At 40.4% G+C, this 20794-nt stretch overlaps 1 protein-coding gene across 1 annotated transcript; it reads right to left on the bottom strand.

Moving 5' to 3' along the window:
* Positions 1-1254: 1254 nt before the first annotated feature.
* Positions 1255-20565, bottom strand: ISY1 (ISY1 splicing factor homolog). Its single transcript, XM_060271463.1, has 12 exons — positions 18813-20565; positions 17591-17790; positions 15960-15982; positions 15342-15393; positions 12813-12878; positions 11928-11970; positions 11065-11177; positions 10201-10318; positions 9042-9164; positions 3921-4033; positions 2800-2886; positions 1255-1987 (listed from the first exon to the last, which is right to left on the bottom strand). Exons 2-12 carry the CDS (start codon positions 17591-17593, stop codon positions 1880-1882), a joined length of 849 nt encoding a protein of 282 aa, XP_060127446.1. The 5' UTR covers positions 17594-17790; positions 18813-20565; the 3' UTR covers positions 1255-1879.
* Positions 20566-20794: the final 229 nt, after the last annotated feature.

A 20794-nucleotide genomic window follows, 5' to 3' on the forward strand; every position in this document is an offset into this window, starting at 1 on the left:
GGGCCCCACCACTTGAAGATCATTGATGTATTTCTTTAAAAAACAAACCCAGTGTTCAATAATAGTTTGCTTCCAGGCAGCTGTATAAAGATAGCCTTACAGAACTTACATTACTCCTCCACACCCACACAACTGTTTTCTAACCTTCTGGTATCTCCTTCAAGGATTTTTGGAATGACATACATACATATATATATATATATATATATATATATATATATATATATATATATATATATTACTATAATGTTGCTAGCAAGCACAAGTTGCCCCAAGTGAAAAGGGACCGGTGGCTAAGCTTCCATTACCAAACTGGTACTTGTAAATCAATCAAGCACTGTGACCCAAGGGATTGAATCAGTATAAGGCAACTATTAATGTGTAGGACTAATGTTAAATTCATTACAACCAAGAATAGGGTAAATACATGTAGGAAATTTGGCTATGTGCCTCAAAACAGAGAGACTTTATATAGCAGGGACTAAGATGTTTGGGACACCATTCATTCATTCCATTTCAAATGCTACTTTTCTTACTGTACGCTTTTTGTTTTTGAGTTTTCTTTACAACAGAAAATAATGAAGCTATACTAAACAATCCCCTGAGCAAGTTTGATGAGTGATTTCTAGATAACAAGCCTATAAAGCAAACTGAAGACATTGGAATTAAGAGTTCTGAAAATAACACTGGGGATTCATTTTATACAAATGGTCTTCTAGGCGCTGGTAGTTGCCAAATCACTGGAATTCAGGGATAATCAACCCATACTTTTCCTTGGTTGACTTTTCCTAATAGAAATCTTGTTCAACTCCCTTTCACAGCCACAATAAGCACGCAAACACATGACTACTAGTGGCCATACAAGGTTACATAATTTTTTTGTTTGTAAAAGCTATTTTAGGAAAGTAGGTCACAACAGATAAATCCCATGCTTTACCTGTGAATTAGACTAATACGACACAAACAGACACAGTGACTGCACTGTAATATTCCTTTGGGAAAATTACCCATAAAAATGTGTACCAGCTTCACCTGCAATATTACATCTTTCAAATGGTTTCCATGCACATACATTTCAGATAATGATCTTATTGATTTATGGAGTCCTAACATTTCTTGATTCTCAGTTTATTGAAACCTCCCTCGCTCATGTGATAAAGCAGATTCTGGCAGCTAAGAGGCTTTAGTCTCATGACTTTCCCATAAAGAAATAGACATATTTTCAAGCCACAGTGAAAACTATGAACAAATGTGTCCACATAAAAATTATTTACTGAAAAGATCCGAGTGTTATTACAAAGGTGAAACAGTATTTACAATATTAGTTGCTGAAATATCCAGCATTTCAGAAATCCAACCAAGTGGGTGTTCACATCAAGCTTTGAGCATGCTGCATAAAGCTGTATTAGTTGTGCAGAGCGTTTCAGTTCTGCTGTGAAGTCAAACATTTTTTTAAAAAATCACTGCAAAAACTGCCTTCAATTCTGTTCCAAATTTGCAGGCAATAAGGGTGAGCATCTAAATGCTGTTGTATTTTACTGAGGCTGGAGAAGTATACTGGAATGCTAATTTCTAATTTAAGAGCAACTGAAAATGCCATATAAAGCAGAAATTAAGCAAAAAGGAAAGTAGCTAGAAAAGGCCGACTCAAAGGCAAGCTGGCTAGTTATTTTGAGTTTTGACTACTGAAGCTGAAAACAAAAAATTGTACAGAATAGGACAGAGTAAAATGCTTGCAGTGAAATGTGCTTAGGGAAAGAAATCACCCTTCGTTTCCAGCATTTGTAAATACATTAATTTTGCAGAACCAATGTGCTTTAAGCAACTGCTCCCAGGATGCTTTAGGATGGATTATAAAACAGAACTGTCTCAACACACGCTACAGTCCTAGAAGTCTCTTAGCTTCTTCACTTTGAGCCATAAGAGCTTCACTGGCATACTTCTGAAGAAGTTCCATCTTCTTTCTTCGGACAAGAGCTTCCTCAATCTGCAGATTAAAAACATTCAGCCTTAAAATAAAGTACTGAAACTTCACAGATTGCAAATGATTTCGTAAAAATAGCTTATACATGCTGGCAATGAAAAGGAACTACGGTATCTAATGAAAGCTTTGAAGAAAGATTATTGCTGTGGCCAAAGTCTGATGTTCCTTGGCTTAAGTTGCCAGTGGCTTTTAGGATGCTGTATCACCACTTTTTCAGAACTGATACAAACTCTCCTTGCAAAGATGCTGAGGTGTAAGGGTGTATTCAACTAAGCAGATGTGCTGGTAGAAGCCAGGGCAAGAACTCTCACTAGTGCAGCAGCACTATACTTTCCTTTTCGTTGCACATCATGAGCTCAGAACCTTCTGAATTGGGGCTGCAGAAAACCAGTTTACTGTTTCATTGCAACAAGCACATTATGGTTTGCTGCAGCCCAGAAACAGAAGTTCTAATTTACCGAGTGGGAGAAGCAATGGAATCCCAAGGCTCATTCTTGTAATACTTAAGCGTGGCTCCGCATGGTTATGTCTGAAAAACCCCTTTATAGTTATCAAAGTGCAAAATGATTCTCTTCTGAGATACAAACACTTTCAGAACCTTAGTCTGGCTTTATTTTTCAGCTAAACTGTATATGTTTGCTTCAGTTATTTCACATAAATTTGAAAAATGCACTAATGAAATCAGGAATGACAGAGAAAACTCAGTAGCCGCAAAAAGGTGCCACAAAACTTTTTTCCCTGGCATAGGCCAACATAGCTATTCCTCTGGAAGTTCTATGTACCTGTACAACTTTCATTTTCTATTTGTTCCTTACCTCTTGTTGTGATGGCACTGGGACATGAGCAATAAACTTCTGCTGACTGTCCTCTCCTTCTTTTTCCTTTCCACTGTCTTCATCAGACTGCAATACATTTAAAACATTCAGTTTATGCAGCCACATGCATCATGCAGTGAAGAAAAAGTCACTGCTTCACAGGCGCCTGCTTTTGTTCTAGCTGGACTGTCCACACTCCTGCCACAAAGCCAATGAGCATCAACTGTCCTGTAGGAAAGAATATCAGGTGCTGGGCAGTAGATAGGAGTGCACCTTGCTCAGAGAAAGGGAAGCAGTTTCAATTCAGTGGGAACTGCTTCTTGCTCCCTGTGCTGTTCTTTGATGTCACCTCCAACACAGGGATCACAAAGCCCTTTGCAATCTTCCCCATGCTCTCCTTTACACCCCCAATGTCAAGGTGCAAAGGAGAATGGAATACATCACAGAGGGCTTTGAAAGCCTCCCCCCGTCTCTCATTTCCAGCCCTGATGCTGAAGGTGAAGTGCATGCATGGGAGAAGTAAACAAAGGAAAAGAAGTCTCCCCTTCATTCCCCACTCCCAACTTTGAGAAGCACGGGGGGGGGGAGTTTCTACATCTTCCTGCTGCACCCATTTTATACATATTCAGACAACACACATTGGGCTGAGCTGCTTTAAAAGTAAGATTTCTCCAAAGTTGGAAAGGGAGAAAATAGGTGAGGTTTCCTGTTAACTACATTTCCTAACTTGGTCAAATGCAAACTGACTAGCTTTCAAGTTCCATTATAAAAAGCCAAAGTGTTTTCTTTAAACCACACAAACACACAGCCATAAGTCCACAGCAGGCTTCATGCATGCTCTGTGTGTAGCCAGTACGCAGCAGGAAGTACAGCCTAAATTAAGACTTGATTCACCTTGATGTTTCATTCCAAATTCAGAAACACACCCCAGCTTCTGTTTTATCCACATAGAAAAGAAATTGTACTTATCACATACATAAAGACACTGAAATGCACAGACACTGAAATGGGCAGGCCTGTCCACGTTTGCTAACGTTTATGCCACTCTGCCGTTTACTGTTAATGAATTCTTCAACATTCATGACATGCTGTTATTAGCAGAACTGAAACCAGCACACTACCTCATCATCATTTACTGCATAGATGTTTATTTCCTCCTCCTCTTCTTCTTTATCACCTCTTGCAAGCCGTGCTTCTCTCTCTGCTTTCCATTTTTCCACTGCTTCTGCAATAACTGGGCAAGTAAAAAAAAAGGTAGTACTTTATATTTGGATTTTAAGAGGTTGACCAAGTACAATTCAAAAAGCACCAGCTCTTTCATTTCAGAGTCAATTATAAGAGTCAACGTTCGGTGAATTCACAAATGTATTTATCAGTTTTTACTTGCACTGTTTGGACTTTCCTTCCTTGAGAAGGGAACAGGAGCATTGGAGAAGGCATTTAGAAGGGTATAATTAGCAGAAACTTAACGGCAATCCTACTGTTGCGGGCAGGGGAGTTGTGGGCAGGGTTTTCTCATGCTATAGTTACAACAGATTGGGCTAGAAATAGGGGTGGCAGGTATCCAAGAGTGTCACTCAGTTGATAGCCTTCTGTCAGCTGAACAGTAAGGGAATCATCCCTCCTGCCCGGCACCTTGTCCCCCATTTTGATTCAAGTCTGCAGCACACATTACTCACCTTTATCCAGATAGAAACTGACAATATCTCCCTCTAAACCTTGTTTACCTTTTACCCAGTGCCGCGATAAGTTCTGAGAAAGCCTGAACTTTATTATGCTTTAAAATGGGTTGACTATACTTTAAAATGGTTTGCCTTCCCTGTACCGTATACATAAAGAATTCTTTCAGGTTTATGAGGTGTGACTCCTGTTAGGCTGACATCACTAGCATACATTTGTATGTGCTCAGTTTTTGAATACTATTTTTAACAACTCATGAAGGAATGAAGTAACCTCTAGGTTCGATTACTACAATGGCACTGCCTCTCAAGACGGTTCAGAAACTTCAGCTACTGCAGAATTCAGCAGCCAGGTTGCTCACTGGGGCAAGGTGATCTGAGAATATTACATTGATCCTGGCGCACCTGCACTGGCTACCAATGAGTTAGTCATTTAGTCGTGTCCGACTCTTCGTGACCCCATCGTTGTAGGTTTTGACCTACAAAGCCTTAAATGGCTCAGAACCACAATACCTCAAGGAGTGCCTCTCCCCACATGAACCAACCCTGACCCCGCAATCATCATCTGAAGCCCTTCTTCATGTGCCTCCTCTGCAAGAGGTCCACAGTGTGCCAACATGAATACTGTGGCTCCCCACTTGTGGGATGCTCTCCCTAGGGAGGCCCGCCTGGCACCTGCATTACATATATTTAGTTGCCAGGCAAAAACATTCCTCCCCTCCCAGTTCTTTGGCTAATTATGACCTTTTAAACTGGGGGTATTTTTGTTTGTTTGTAACTATGTTATGTATTTTTGTGTTTTTATACTGTATTGTAAGCCACTCTGAGATCCTCAGATGAAGGGCAGTATGGAAATGTAATAAATAAAATAAGTTAGATGCCCTGGGAAGCTGAAGTCAGTGGGACTTACTGCCAGGTAAGTGGTCAAAAGAATGTAGCCCTACTGTGATGGGAGCTTTCCATAGGCTCCAGTCTATTTTATCAAATGTATGAAGTGGCCTGGAAACATGACACACTTTTATACAGTAGGAGAAACAGGGTGATTAAAAAAGCCTTCAAATTAGGAAACTGATTGGAAGTGAGGTTGCCTACTTCCCATGATCTGCTCAAAGGAATCATAAATTTAAGGAATGTAGGTTCCTTAGGGATGCACCGGTATATATTTTAACTGAGAACTGTAGGTATCAGCAAGAGATGTTTTGTCCCTTTCTCTGCTGAGTCTCCCCTCAAAGTAGGTCACTGTATGATATCACTACAACCCATTTCTTAACCTCACTGGGTGGGTACTGTAGGCTTAACAATACCGATTGTGACTACCTTCAGAGGTCTCTTCCTCCTCCGGGGACTGGAGCAAAAGTGCTTAGCATTTGCAGCCCTTTGCATTTGAAGATGAACTTGTTTAACAAGCCTTCTTTACACCAAATATTACACTTCAAGAGAATGTATATGAGAATGCCCCATAAAAGCTGAGCATCTTCCCATCTTACTGTTTCCACCATCTTCCTGGTTCCCTCAAGCAGACCAGAACTTCTAAGTGTTATGTTCATTTGAAGATGGAAAATACTTTGCTGCAGGAAGTTTCAACTTCCCTGCTTCCTGCATTCATAGCACCATCTAGGCCAGGAATCAGGCAACAAGCAAGCTTGAGACCATCGTTGGAGCACCAGGACAGAGGAAAAGGCAGAGGAAAAACTAGAAATTAGTGCTGTTGAAAACAAGCTACCCAAAACCAGCCCCTGCATATTTAAGAGAATCTTTTCCAGCTTGCCAAACTTTGCTATATAGCTCCATAACTGGGTGTTCCAGAACTTGCTGCCAAATCTAGCTTTTCAGAACTGCCTAAAGGAGACCTGTTCAAACATGTCACAATTTACTGTTCTCTCCTTTAGCTGCAGTAAAATGTTCTTACTTTCTGGATTATCATTTCTGCCTTTGGCAAAATAAATCTTCCAAGCAAACTATACAAAGACACTTCAAAACCAGGGACCATAGTTAGAAAGGAGAAAAAGAACAATATAGGTATCTTAAAATTTATGTATGTAATTTTTTTTAAAAAAAAAACCTTGAATCACACCTGTTGTTCTATATGCCTTCTGTACAAACAATGCAAGCGTCTAGAAAAAAAAGTGAAGAAGTTACTGGAAAACACAATGGGTTTACCAATACCAAATTGTAGTTCACAAACTTATGCAAATTAACTTGGAGGTAAGTGTCTTTGGGACCAATGGAACTTACTTCCAAGTAAATATTCACAAGTTCAGACAGCTTGAATCATCATTTGATACAGCAACAGGCTGAAATGAGAAGAGCACAGCAAAGCTCATAAATGTGAAGTGAGAATGACACTTAGCTGAACACTGGGGCTTAGTCTCAGGAAATGAAAGGAGGGTTGATATAGCCATGGTGCAGGATCAAAGCACACTTGGGAAAGGCATGGACTTACTGTGGAGAACTGATGAATGCTACTTTCAGGACCATGTGCCACTTATATACCAGTTCGTCATTAGTTGAACAGGTGTTGAATTTTATACTCTTAGATATGTAACAGTAATTCAAGAAGTTCTGCTAATTTCTGTAGAGATGTACAACTCTTCCCCACAATAAAGTCTATAGAGCATAGCAAGCCAGATTATCATAATGTACAGCCTGCAAACCTCAAACCCCAGGTAACGTAGTATGTCAATGAAAAGCCTCTAATAAAACAATCTAAGTAAAATTAGTAGCGTATTCATTTTTCAAAAGGCAATAACCAATCTTCTGAACTCAATAAGCAGAACAGCAGAAGATCTATCTTATTTAAAAGTATCAGAATGGTGGCAAGAAGGCAACTCTGTTGGGGGATAATTCATGTCAACTTATAATGCTTTGACATAATCAACAGCAGCAGCTTAGTTATTTCCTTCTAGTAGCTCATCTAATTTTCTTGAGGCTGGTTTCTTTCCAAAAGACTTGAATTAATTTCCTCTGCCCCCATGTGATTATCATCAACATAATCGAAGTTCTATTTATGGGAGCGAATTGCCAAGGAAGCAGATCCAGATGAGAGAAAAAGATAAATTTCAGATCTATTTTCTGAATAAAACAAGACCAATATCACTAGTACGGACATCTGACTGCCTTTTAGAAGAAGAAAAAACCTGCACTTTTGTAGCAGAAAAGCTCCAATATTGATTAACTCTTATTTGTTTATTTATTTAGTAATTTATACACCGCTTTATGTAAAAAAACAAAAACCCTCAAAGCAGTTTACAAAAGATAAAACTGTAAAATCAAGAACAAAAATCACAACCCTGTTTTAAAACATACAAGAGTTAAAACAGTAAAACAGATTAAAATTACCTCAGCTTTCTAAGCACCTGCGTAGGCGTGTCTTAAACAGGAGTGTTGTTAGCAAGCGCCAAAAAAATTAGTTGAATTGTCAGACAAAATTTGTAAAATAACCGCCTCTGGCATTTGACTTCAGGGCAATATAAAGGTCTTATCAAAAGGTTATTTTATCCAGTATAAAAAAGTGGGTAACGTGAACAACAGGTAAACACAAGCTTGATTAAAACTGGCTTCTAAATTGATCTGCAAATATTCAGTCAACAGATCTTAATCGAATCTCCGTTTGGGGAAGGGGACATACCTTTGTGACACATGCAGAAAGTCCCACATTCATAGATCCCTGGCAGCTAATTATTATTTTTTAAGAGTGGGGAGGGGATGAAATCAAGTAGCACGTGATGGGAAAGACTGTGCCTCAGACCCTGCCATTCAGAGCAGTCAGTACAGGACGAGACAGACAAATAGCCACACAAGAATCCACATGGAGAGAAAGAAGCAACACTACTGAGGTATTTAATGTGCAGCGTATGCCAAAATGGAAGACGTTCCCTCAACGACATGCCCACTACCGTTTCTTAAATAAGAAGCAGAAATAAGATCCTTTGAAAAGAACTGAACTGTTTTACAGTGGTACCTTGGCTCTCAAACTTAATCTGTTCCGGAAGTCCATTCCAAAACCAAAGCGTTCCAAAACCAAGGCGCGCTTTCCCATAGAAAGTAATGAAAAAATGGATTAATACATTACAGACTTTAATAAACAACCCCTAAAACAGCAATTTAACATGAATTTTACCATCTAATAAGACCAATGTGCTGTACTATAAAAGAAATAAGGCAGTATTGTAGATGATTAAAAAAAAATTCTTACCTGCACTGATGATACTTTCCACAGTCACACAATCAACCAATCAGAAGCTGGACTGGGTTCCACGCAGTCACAAAAACAAAAGCGCCAAACTTAATCCGTTCCACAAGTCTAATTGACTTTCCAAAATGTTCGAAAACCAAGGCGCAGCTTCTGATTGGTGAAGGTGCCCTGGAACCAATAGCTGACAACCGCATTGGATGTTTGGCTCCCGGAAAACGTTCGAAAACCAGAACACTTACTTCCAGGCTTTTGGCATTTGAGAACCAAGGTACCACTGTACTTCTTTGTCTTACAGGTAACTAGAAGTGGGGTCTCCTGTAAAAGACACTAAGCAAAGCAACAACCAATCTGAGGTTGACCATGCATACCTTTCTTTTCATGTTCCTGCTCCAATGGCTCCAGGACACCATCATCCTCATCTCTGTAGCCATAGTATTCTGCATCGATAGCCTTCATGAGTTCAGCTCGTGTCTTCCTGGGAGGAGGAAGGGCTGAAGGAACGAACACAAAGTCACTCTCCACCCAAGTAAGAGAAAATGGAAGCACATAGCTTTACCTGCTATGACTAGCTACGGTAGACATGAAGATTCAACCAAATAGCCTAGGACACCTACAGTATATTCAAACCACTGGGTAAGGCATCCGTAGAAAACATGCCAGCAATGACTGTAAGAAAGAGGAAATTCCAGCCTATCTGGATATGCCAGGGACAATTCCATCAATGTTTCTAAATTAAAATGGTAAATTTTAAATAAAAATAAACAGTAGCAATTGCACTGCAATAACTGAGCAGGGCAATCAGTTGCATATGTATTTTCTCCTCTAAGCATTTGCATTAAACTGAGAAGAAACTACAGGAAAATAACTCCCAACATGTCTTACGGGAAAATGTGTGCTACTCTGTAAAATTTTACACTAGATTTAATTTCTCTATTCATAATATATAATGAATTGAAAATTATGTTTAAAATAACCTTTGTAAAAAAACAAAAAACCAGAAGCTTTTCTTTGGGGAATTATAAGGACAGAACTACCTAAATTGTATAGAAATTTATTTATGTATGAGGCTATAGCAGCAAGAATGCTACTCGCCCCCAAATGGAAAGATGCAGAAGTCCCAGCAAAGGAAGAATGGATACAAAAACTTATGGAATATGCAGAAATGGCTAAACTTACCAGAAGAGTAAGAAATCAAGATAACAAACTTTTTATAAAATAATAGAAATAGTTTATTGAATATTAACAGATAAAAACATTGGCAGGATTATTGTAATAACCTGCAGTTTCATAAGAGTATATATTCAAAGTAGATAATTAAATGAGCAAATTAAATGAATTTTGATATGCATAAGATCTTAAAAAAATAAATTTAAGGAACCACAGAAAGAGGGGGAAGGAAGTCAAACTTTGAAATGTTAAAATGATTGTAAAATTAATGAAATGTATAAATTTGAAAAGTATAAATAAAAACTTTTTAAAAGATTTAATTTCTTTAATGCATATGCCACATGCAAAAAAAATACTTACGTTCTTTTTCAAAAAGCTCTCTGACACCAGGTAAATCTTTAGCAGCTCCAAAATATTTGTAACCCCTGTTTCCTGGAACTTCTTTTCCTTCATGATCAAGCATTTTGGGACCAATTCTCTTGAGGGGGAAGAAAGGGGTAAAAGCCACAATGCTTAATATTTCCTCTTGTGCGACTAATTAGACAGAACTTGTGAGTACAGGCAGAGTTTCACGTGGTTTGGGCAGACCGAGACTGGCATGGTCGAATCTGGAGAACTTCACACGAACTATTTATAACATGGAAGCACCAACAATACATTTGAATTATTGAGTTACCTATGTGGATAGCCACTTATACAAGTATTGGAGTAACTGGTTATGAGAATGGGTTAATTTCCTTCATGAGTGTAAATCACCCCATGATGAGGTAATAATAATAATAATAATAATAATAATAATAATAATAATAATAATAATAATAATAATTTATTTGTACCCCGCCCATCTGGTTGGGTTTCCCCAGCCACTCTGGGCAGCTTCCAACAAAAATTTAAAATACATTAAAATGTCACACATTAAAAACTTCCCTGAACAGGGCTGCTGACTTGTAGGTCTCTGTACAGTATCTGGAAAAGCCCACAAGCTGTATCTATCCATGTCCAGAACTGTTTTACTGTTTTACTGTTTCTACAACAGTATACTATCTGAACCTTTCTCTACTTCTGTGTGGTGAATGGTATTGAGAGCCACTGTGTGGGTATCTCACCTTAGATTGCCAACGATAAGAACCAGGCAGTGGTTATTATTTATCAAATTATAACAGATAAATTTGTATTGTGTTTGCACTTTCCTACATATGGATCTAATAATTTTTATATACTTACTGCATAATCGGGTCCTCCCAGCTCCTTTATCCGGACTTCCCAGTGACCCTTTTCTCTTAGGAGTTTGTTAATTTCATCATTCAAGTCACGGATTCTGAATTCACCTAAGCCAGCTTTTTTAAAGGAAATGGGGGGGGGGGAGAGAGAGAATAGCTGTCTCAGTCATTGATTCTGAATTTTTCCAGGTACTGTAGGACAGTGTTTTTCAAACTATCTGATGTGGTAGACTGGCAATTTCTTTCCACCCCAATGTGCCAGGCAGGGAGCAGTGCTGTATTTGATCCCTGAAGTGCCCTACCCAACCTGGATTGAGGTGGAATTACCGCAGAGTAACAGCCAATGGCTCATGAACCAGCACCAATCCATGGACCACCACTTTGAGTAGCATTGCTGTAGAATATTGCTCATTCATATTGCTGTATTTCTCTCTATCACATGAAGACATCAATCCCTCTGCTTTTAGACAGCTTTTTATAGCAGGCTTCTTACTAAAGTAATTTTTAATGTGTGGGTATCAAAAGCACCAGAGCCAGTTATTATTCCAAAGACTCAAAGCACATCAGGATCAAGAAGATTGACCCACGACTTGCTTGGCTAGATAGGCTTGTTGAATATCAGATTCACAATTCAGATATCACAGCATCCTTTCCAACAAAAGCAGATTCTTAAGGCTCCAGAGCAGTAGCTCCTTTTATCAGTTCACTATCACAAGCCTAGACCTCAGAGCAGTGGCAGCTCTTCAGGGTCAGATAAGTCTCAAGTGTCAGAAATGTTAATGAAAAGTGCAATCTGCAGGCTCATAAGGATATTAACACTGCCCCTCCTTTAGGAATATGAACACTGCCCCTGCATTAGGAACTTACCATTTTGAATTTGTGCCACTTTCTTGGAAATTTCACCAATAATCTGTTTAAAAAGAGACATTATACAACAATTACTTTTCTCCTCAAACAAATCAGCGGCATCTATTTTAAGGCTGTATGACGCCATACCTTTGAAAAGGTTTTGTTTAATGAATAATAATTTTAAAGCTATTTATTTAAGGTACTGCATCATACAATCATTATTCAAAAAGAGCATTTCCAACATTTTCTCTCCCATGACCTAGAAATAGTTTCACAGACAGCCAATTTTGACAATTCATAGGTTTAAAACTTTGGAACTGTTTTGTTAAACTACAACAGCTGGTTTGTAGTTTAACACAATGATGCCGTGGTGTGCATAGGCCTAGCCCTGCCACTAGCCAGTGAGCCCCTTGCCTCAGGTGGCAGACTGAGAGGAGCAACAGAGCATGCTCCTCCTTGCCACAGCTCCCCCTCCCCACCTGTTGCTGCTATCACCCATATGCAGACCAAATCCTGCAGGCCTGTCGACTGCTGCATCATTTTCATTTACCATCTCCTCATCCGTGACAAAGCAGAGAAATACATGACTACAGTCGTACCTTTGAAGTCGAACAGAATCCATTCCCAGAGTCCATTCGACTCCCAAAACATTTGGAAAGCAAAGCGCAGCTTTTGATTGGCTACAGGAAGCTCCTGCAGCCAATTGGAAGCCCCGCCGGACGTTCGCCTTCCAAAAGAACGTTCAAAAACCGGAACACTCACTTCTCGGTTTTGATCGTTCAGGCGTTTGAGATCCAAGGTACGACTGTCTTTCGATAAATGAACAGAAGCTGGAACTATGTTATCAGGGGTTCATTTATGTACTTAGAGGACCTATTATTCAGAATCCACAACAGCAAATACCTGCCGCCTCCATTTCTCAGCTTTTGGCAGTTCATTACATTCTGAAGCAAGAAAAGGCCTTCGCTCCTGTTTGAAACAAAGAAATATAATATGATTGTGGTATCTTCAGATTTGTGTACTTTCTGCATTTTCAGTCTGTACATGCAGCCAATGCAACTCTCAACATTTCACTCCCGATACTTTCCACATCTCTGTAATAGTTCCAAGTATGCACAAAGTATGAGTCTAATTTCCTTTGCCTCACACTGCTGTTAGAATATTGGTTCCTCCTTTTGCACACCATATACAAACAACCAGTACACAGTCTGGCACTACCAGTGGCTGCTCTGGATTTCTGAAATTAATTTCCTTTTGCAAGTCAAAGCTTCCAGGAATACTGGAAACGCTTTTCTGGTCAAGCTGCTGTTGACCAAATATAAGGTAGCAAACATCTCTTAGATACAGGGCAAGTCTTAAATAAGACTGCATCAGGGTCCATCAACATTTTGGGAGCACTTATTCCAAATATCTCTCTTGGGATTGAAGCTTCTCTCCCTCCTCTTTCAACCCCAAGGGGGGGGGCAGATAATTCCATGTGTCTCACACTCAGATTCTGGTAGCCACCTTGACTTTCTAGCTGTTATTTTGAAAATTGAAAAATACATGTTTTCGGTTTTACACTGCTTTCCCACTTATATTTTTTACAAGTTATTTTATGAGCTTTAACATGTAGTAAAACCTTTCCTAGGCGATATCCAACTACTCAAAGTATGATTAACACTTTATATCAGGCATCCCCAAACTTCGGCCCTCCAGATGTTTTGGACTACAGTTCCCAGCATCCCTGACCACTGATCCTGTTAGCTAGGGATCATGGGAGTTGTAGGCCAAAACATCTGGAGGGCCGCAGTTTGGGGATGCCTGCTTTATATCATCCCTAGCTTATAAGTTTCATGTAGGCAAACAAAATATCAGTGAATTCTTGGGTCAAAAATATTTACCATACCCCTTTCCCCACTGCAATAGATCATGTTTGCTCTTCTGTCACAATAGAGGCAGCCATTAATTTTGCACTGCTGCTATTGCCTTACTACGTTCTCTTGTCAGAAGAGATGCCAAAGGCTGCTTTATGAATAAGGTGCCACCACTGCTACCCTGTAGTTTTTGTCTGGACAACCAAACTACAGACGCCATTGGGGACACTTGACAGCTGAACAAGTATTTAATATTTAGGTGAAACTGCACTGTCTTGCCTGCAGTGGAACTCTGGACACTTCTGCAAGTACAAGTGGAGGAAGCAATTCTGGTCAGCTCTTCTTTCTCTCCATAACCCTCCCTGCCCCCAAAATGCTCCAGACAGTTGGACAGTGGGGGAAGATGGCAAAGGGAGCTTGCAGGGTGAAGGAAAGGTGGAATTATCGAAAGTCACCTCTTTCCCTTTCATCTAACTGGTTTGTTGTCTACTGGAGAAGAGAGCAGCCTTTCCATTCATGGAATAGACATTCTGGATTCAATGAGAATGGGACAGAGAAAGGAATCACTGTTTTAAAATCTAAAGGGGAAAAAACAGGGCTACAGAAGATGAATGAATCTTCCTTACAGTTTTTGGTAGAGGATTACACTCATGTTTTCCTGCCTTTCCTAAAGTTAATCTTCCTTTGCCCCATCACTCCCTTTGTCACTTTTAGCAGGACAGGTTTTTTTTTAAAAAAATTGTTTTATGCCACAACCTGTCATCAGCTTGTGAGTGCAACAGTAAAGGTAAAGGGACCCCTGACCATTAGGTCCAGTTGTGACCGACTCTGGGGTTGCGGCGCTCATCTTGCTTTATTGGCCGAGGGAGCCGGCGTACAGCATGACCAGCATGACTAAGCCGCTTCTGGCGAACCAGAGCAGCACATGGAAACGCCATTTACCTTCCCACCTATTTATCTACTTGCACTTTGACGTGCTTTCAAACTGCTAGGTTGGCAGGAGCTGGGACCGACCAACGGGAGCCCACCCCGCCGCGGGGATTCGAATCGCTGACCTTCTGATCGGCAAGCCTAGGCTCTGTGGTTTAACCCACAGCGCCACCCATGTCGAGTGCAACAATACACAAACACAATACACAATACACAAACATAAAACAAAATGTAACAGCTCTATTGTTTTACAAGATAGAAAAGGCATTGATTTGTAAAAGTTAAAATGAGACATCACATGGCTGTCCATTGGTACAACATGGTATCATGTGGAAGACTCGAGTTCGTAATCATGCCAAGAACAAAATGCTCAATAGTTGATTCTCTAGTAAGACAATTATCAAGGAGGCAAAAGTTTGGAGACTCACTTCCAGTTTACTTTGCAGAATAATGAAAGATAAGCAGAAACATATGACCAGGTCAATAGTCATGTATTAATGCATCTGTTCCAATGTTTTAGAAAAGTTTATCTGCTATGGTTGCATACGACTTTCAGTGGTCTGAGAAACCCTGATCTACCCCTACATTATTAGAAACTGCTCCTTTAATCTTCCTCCTCAGAAGCCAAGCTGGTTTTCTGCCTTACCTTAACTTTTCCTTCTTCTAGCTGAGCTTGACGAAATCTCGCCAAGGCCGTCCTAAAAGGAAGAAAGTTCCACGTCAAACAGACAATATGCAATCATAATACAGTGGTACCTCGACATCCGAATGACTCAACTTCCGAAGGTTTCGACTTCCGAAGTCGGCAAACCCAGAAGTCTTTTCACCACGCGCGCAGTCAGCGCCTGTGCAGAAGCGCAAAATCACACTTCATGCATGTGCAAAATGGACGCTTCGACAACCGAAGGATTCAACTTACGAAGAGCACCGCAGAACGGATCACCTTCGTAAGTCGAGGTACCACTGTACTCATAATTTATGTATCATAGATTTACACGATTTAGCATGGGAAGAACCAAACATAAGCCTTATAAAGAAATGGAGAAAAGATAAAAATTGTGTGTTTTAGGAATACTTTGTCACAGTCTGAAACACCATGCCCAAAATGTAACTAATAAGCACAGGCAGAGAATACAAAGAAAGCTGCAGAAGTGCAAAGTAACATTTCTTAAAACATTATGGATCAAAGGCAGAAGGCAGTTTAACTGTTAGAATATGCTGAAAATATTCTCAGTGACAAAATATCAATATTCAGACTACTTACATGGCCTTTTCTGCATTTCGAGCCTAAAATGAGAGAGTGGGAGAATAGGCTTTATTTGAGAACTGAATACCAGTAAAGCATAAGTCTAGAGAATATTATGCAAAGATAACTATAGAAACCTGGCCAATCAAGATGGTAAAAGGGTCAGATTTCCCATAGAGCCTTATTATTACATATAAACTTTATAGTGCAGCAGCATCTAAGCCACATTAATATATATTATATCAAATTAGACAACCCTCTCAATAATGCCACCTACACATTGTGATGAACTATAGCTAATAGATCAGGGGCTCCCAAACTAAGGCCCGGGGGCCGGATGCGGCCCAATCGCCTTCTAAATCGGGCCCGTGGACGGTCCGGGAATCAGCATGTTTTTACATGAGTAGAATGTGTCCTTTTATTTAAAATGCATCTCTGGGTTGTTTGTGGGATCTGCCTGGTGTTTTTACGTGAGTATAATGTGTCCTTTTATTTAAAATGCATCTCTGGGTTATTTGTGGGACATAGGAATTCATTCATTCCCCACCCCCAAATATAGTCCGGCCCCCCATAAGGTCTGAAGGACAGTGGACCGGCCCCCTGCTGAAAAAGTTTGCTGACCCCTGTAATAGATCAATGTGAATGTTTCTAAAAGGAATCATTTGCTCCTTCCTTCTTACACTGGGAGAAAACAAATACAATTTCTGGCTTTTTATTACATCTGAACCAAGGACCACAGTTGGCCTCATTCTCATCAAATCCCAACTCATAGCCAAAATTTGCTTGTGACATGTGAATGGGACCATGTTACCATTCACTTGAGTGTGAGGACTTTTTTTGCTTCAGTAACCAAGTCCCAGCAGCTGCTAAGGTCTTCAAAAACGAGAGAGAGCCAGTCAGCTGTTTTTGGAATATATTAAAAATGATGAGGTATTAAAGTTTACACCATACAGTATATGAAGCTGAGACACAGGGTAGAAATCGTTCAATCATTAAAGTTAACTAAGCAGTTGAAGAATATGGAAATTTATGCACTTCCCACTATAAAATGTGTTGTTTGCAAGTTGAATACTGATACCACCCTCAATTTTTAGCCACACCAGTACAACCCCGCTGTCTGTTGCTTTTGAAAAACTTGTTTGGTCATGATGGGTTCGAGTGTCACTATAAAGAGGAATGAAGCAGAATTGATGGTGTGAAGTTACCCAGAGCCAAGAGATGACAGCTATGGGGAAATATGTATGTAACGTGTTTAGCCGTTTTAATATTCCAAAACAAAGCAGTATGGCAAATACTCAGGAGAGGCAGAAATGCAACAGGTTCAGCATCATTTCCAGGAACAAGCTATGAAATGGTCTTACAGCAATTTTTGTCTATTTAAAATGTTGATATCCCACCCTTGCACTGCATTTGTAGCGCTCAGGACAGCTTGCAGCAGTTGTTTTTTTAAAACAACAACAACACCGAAATAATGCAGCAAAAAAAAGGACATAGCAAGCTACTGTTGTGAAATAAGTACTGTAAAGAGAAACAGAGGAAATGGGAATGAAGCCCCTGGAAGATGCCCAGAAAAGCACCGGCTTGGCTAAGGCGCCGGGGGAGGGCGCGCGCGAATAAAAACACGAGAGAGCGCCCGCCCTTTCACTCACCATGGCGGAAGATCCGCAGAAACGTAAAGCTACGCCGATCGCGGGATCCGAGGCGGAAACAGCTCCTTGGCGGCAATGCGGTGCGGCGCACGCGCGCAGGGGACACCGCCCCGGAAGAGGCTGGCCTTAAAGGGAGCGCGGGGGCTGCTGCCATCGCTGCAACTTCCCTGCGGCAACTTCCGGCTCTAGTTCGCAGGGTCCTGTTCATGCGGGGCGAGAAGCGATGGGAATCCATAGGAGAAATTGATGAGGCAACAGCTAAGCGGAGTACGGGCTAGAAAGCTCTCAGTACTTATTGAACTGGTGTACCGCCTTTTGCAGTTCTTACAACAAAAGCGCTTGATTCCCCACCCCGCAGCAGGGCTTTTAATACTGCATGATTTTTACTTCGGTTTGCTTTCCTAGCAGCAGGCAGCGGACCCAGGCAGACTCTGAGCTCCGTTCGGAGCCAGCCCTGGGAAAACACGGACCAGGGAAGACCGAGCTTGCTCAGTGAGTCATGGAAGAGCATTGAAAAGGAGCGCTCCGCGCAGCGACTTTTGTTACGTGCTCCCCTTGTAATCAGAGGAAGTTCAACCGATGGAGAGGCAGAGATTATAAACGTCGCTTTGTTGAATTTCGACCTTTCGTCCTCAACCTCGGCCCTCCAGATGTTTTTATCAAAACTTTTTTGCCTACAACTCCCATGATCCCTAGCTAGCAGGACCAGTGGTCAGGGATGATGGGAATTGTAGTCTCAAAACATCTGGATGGCCGAGGTTGAGGAAGCCTGGTCTACGTCGTTTTTTTTTAAAGCACAGAGAGAGTAAAATCCTAGTTGCAGTGCTTTGAAAAGCACCGTGGCTGCTCTCCACAATTGCAAAACCAAGCCACTGAGGCATCATTATTTGGTACGGGGGGGGGGGGGGAGGTTCTGCGTTTCCAAAGCCTATGTGACAAGCAGATATTGAGCAGGCACACCTACTGCCCAGCCCATGCGCCTACATATAAAACATTCCATTCTTCTGACAGGGAGGTGTCAAATGTGCACCTTCTTCTATTGATATTTAAAGACTGCTCAGTTAGCAGCCCTTCTCTGGCCCAGTATATGCTAGTCCAAGCATTGCTAAGCTGGCGAAGTTAGTGCCCCCAGGCAGAGGGCCCAATCTTTGAGCTTTCTTTACAGTCAATCTCAAGACCCCCCTAGAAACAATGTTATGGAGCAAAATTGGCAGGTACTCACCTAAGTGATTTCTATGAAATGAGCCAGCCTGACTGCTCCCATCACTGTTTTTAGCCAATGAATGATGTCAGATGATTGGTAAGTGATTTGTTTGAACACCAGGGAATAGTAATCCCTGTACCCCTAAAGAGTTGTTGTTTTGTCTGCTTCTGTATTTTGTTCTAGTCTTTGGAATCTAGTCTTTCTCACTAGCGATCAAGATGCATATTTCCTATGGTAGATTTGTCTGAGATCACCCTAGAAGTCGAGGAAACCGCATTTAAAACCGCCAACGGTTTCCGCTCGGATGTAGAAAAATTCGTAAGTGTGTGGCCATTTGTCCCGTTCGTAAGTCAAAAACTTCGGATGTCGAGTAATTCGTAAGTCAAGGGACCACTGTATCTATTCTTGACACTGCTATCACCCAATTAAGGTCATTATTACATATGCTATATTAATTTTACATAAGACTAAAGTTACTAACTTCTTTTGAAAGTTTTGTCATTTCAGCATTACCCTACCTGTGCATTCAGTATCAAAATGTGTGTACAAATTTTTATGGCAAAATGAGTCTGTATTCAGAACACATCAGACTTGCATTACTCATTCAGCTAATGATTGTGTTATATCGGAACTGACAAAATACACTTTGCTGGCTCTTTCCACTGTATTGCACCAAATAAAAAAAAAAGAATGGGACGCTGGTTAAGAGGGTCTCACACGTATGGTACTTTCCTTGTTTATAACAGAGCATTTTTTGTACTTGTCACAGAATACTATTGGCCATGCAGAATCTTCCTTTCCCCAGTGCTATATGTTCAGCTCTTAGGGTGCACTGAACAAATTTTACAAAGTCTCATTAGCCTCCACATAGCTGAAATCCAGTTGATGTTTCAGAGCCGAAATGACTGCATAGAAGTTGTCATTGGCAGAGTCCTGGTTCTAGCAATAAGCTTTTAAAAGGGATATAGATCAATCAGTCTTGTTACCAGATTTTTTGCTGTTTATCCATGCATCTTCTCCCCAGCAGGTAAAAAGAATCTACTTCCATATTTAGTCAATCTCAACTACACCCTATATTCTTGTCTGCCTTACATGGTCTCCAATAGCACACCAGTTAAGTGAATTTTTCTAATATAAAGGCTGAAGAATTGCCTTTTTCCCCCCTCCCGTTAGTGGAAACTTTTAATGTGATGGGCAGTTGGATAGAATAAAGATTTAACATAAATATCAATTGCTAGGTAAATCATTTAACCAGAGCATGGGTCCCTGTCAACTTCCTATTAGGTCACTTTCCAACAGTAAAACATCACATACCTGCAAAATCAGAGGGTGAAGGTGCACATACTTATTTCCCACTCCTCCTAGTTCATACAGACAATGGCCAAAGGTAGGCTCTTGCTTGCTCCATTTTTCTCCCAAGGAAGAGCTGGTCACACAAGGAGCAGTTTTCCACATGAAATTTTATGCCTCTTATTTTAGATGTCATTGTCTCAATACGTATGATTAGACATGCTTTCTAGCACTAATTGCTGCTTTTGGAGTATACAGAAATTCCATGCAAGCCTGTTTGACTGCAATATCAGCTGACAGCATTTATTGGTTTGATATAAGCCACCTTTGGTACCACAGGTATATGCTAGGGTGGGGCACACACCTACAAGTTTGCCCCTTCACTGCTAGATCCATGTGATTACTTGAATGAAATGTACTCTTCACATACTTCTTTCTCCACCACAAAATGTACTATGTCCATAATGTAGTTTTTCTAATGTGCAATTTGAAAGACTACAGGATTTTAACACAAGATATATAATCATGTTCTTGGATAGTATCTTTAGGAATACTATATATAAAATCGTTTTCCTAATTCTGCGGTTTGTCAATCTATGCAGAGAAAAAAGAATGCAAATATTGCTGCTGAAGTGATGATGTATTTAACAATTCTACAGTTTAAATGATACAGGAATTAACTTTGTATAATACAGTTGTGGTACAATAGT

This window comes from Zootoca vivipara, chromosome 2 (assembly GCF_963506605.1).
Source record: "Zootoca vivipara chromosome 2, rZooViv1.1, whole genome shotgun sequence".
In the NCBI taxonomy this organism is placed as follows: domain Eukaryota; kingdom Metazoa; phylum Chordata; class Lepidosauria; order Squamata; family Lacertidae; genus Zootoca; species Zootoca vivipara.

Coding starts and splice junctions, on each gene's coding strand:
- ISY1 (XM_060271463.1), bottom strand. Junction 15,394..15,959: donor CGAAATGCAGAAAAGGCCAT/GTAAGTAGTCTG, acceptor TCTTCCTTTTAG/GACGGCCTTGGCGAGATTTC. Junction 10,319..11,064: donor TGGGAGGACCCGATTATGCA/GTAAGTATATAA, acceptor TTCCCCCTCAAG/AGAATTGGTCCCAAAATGCT.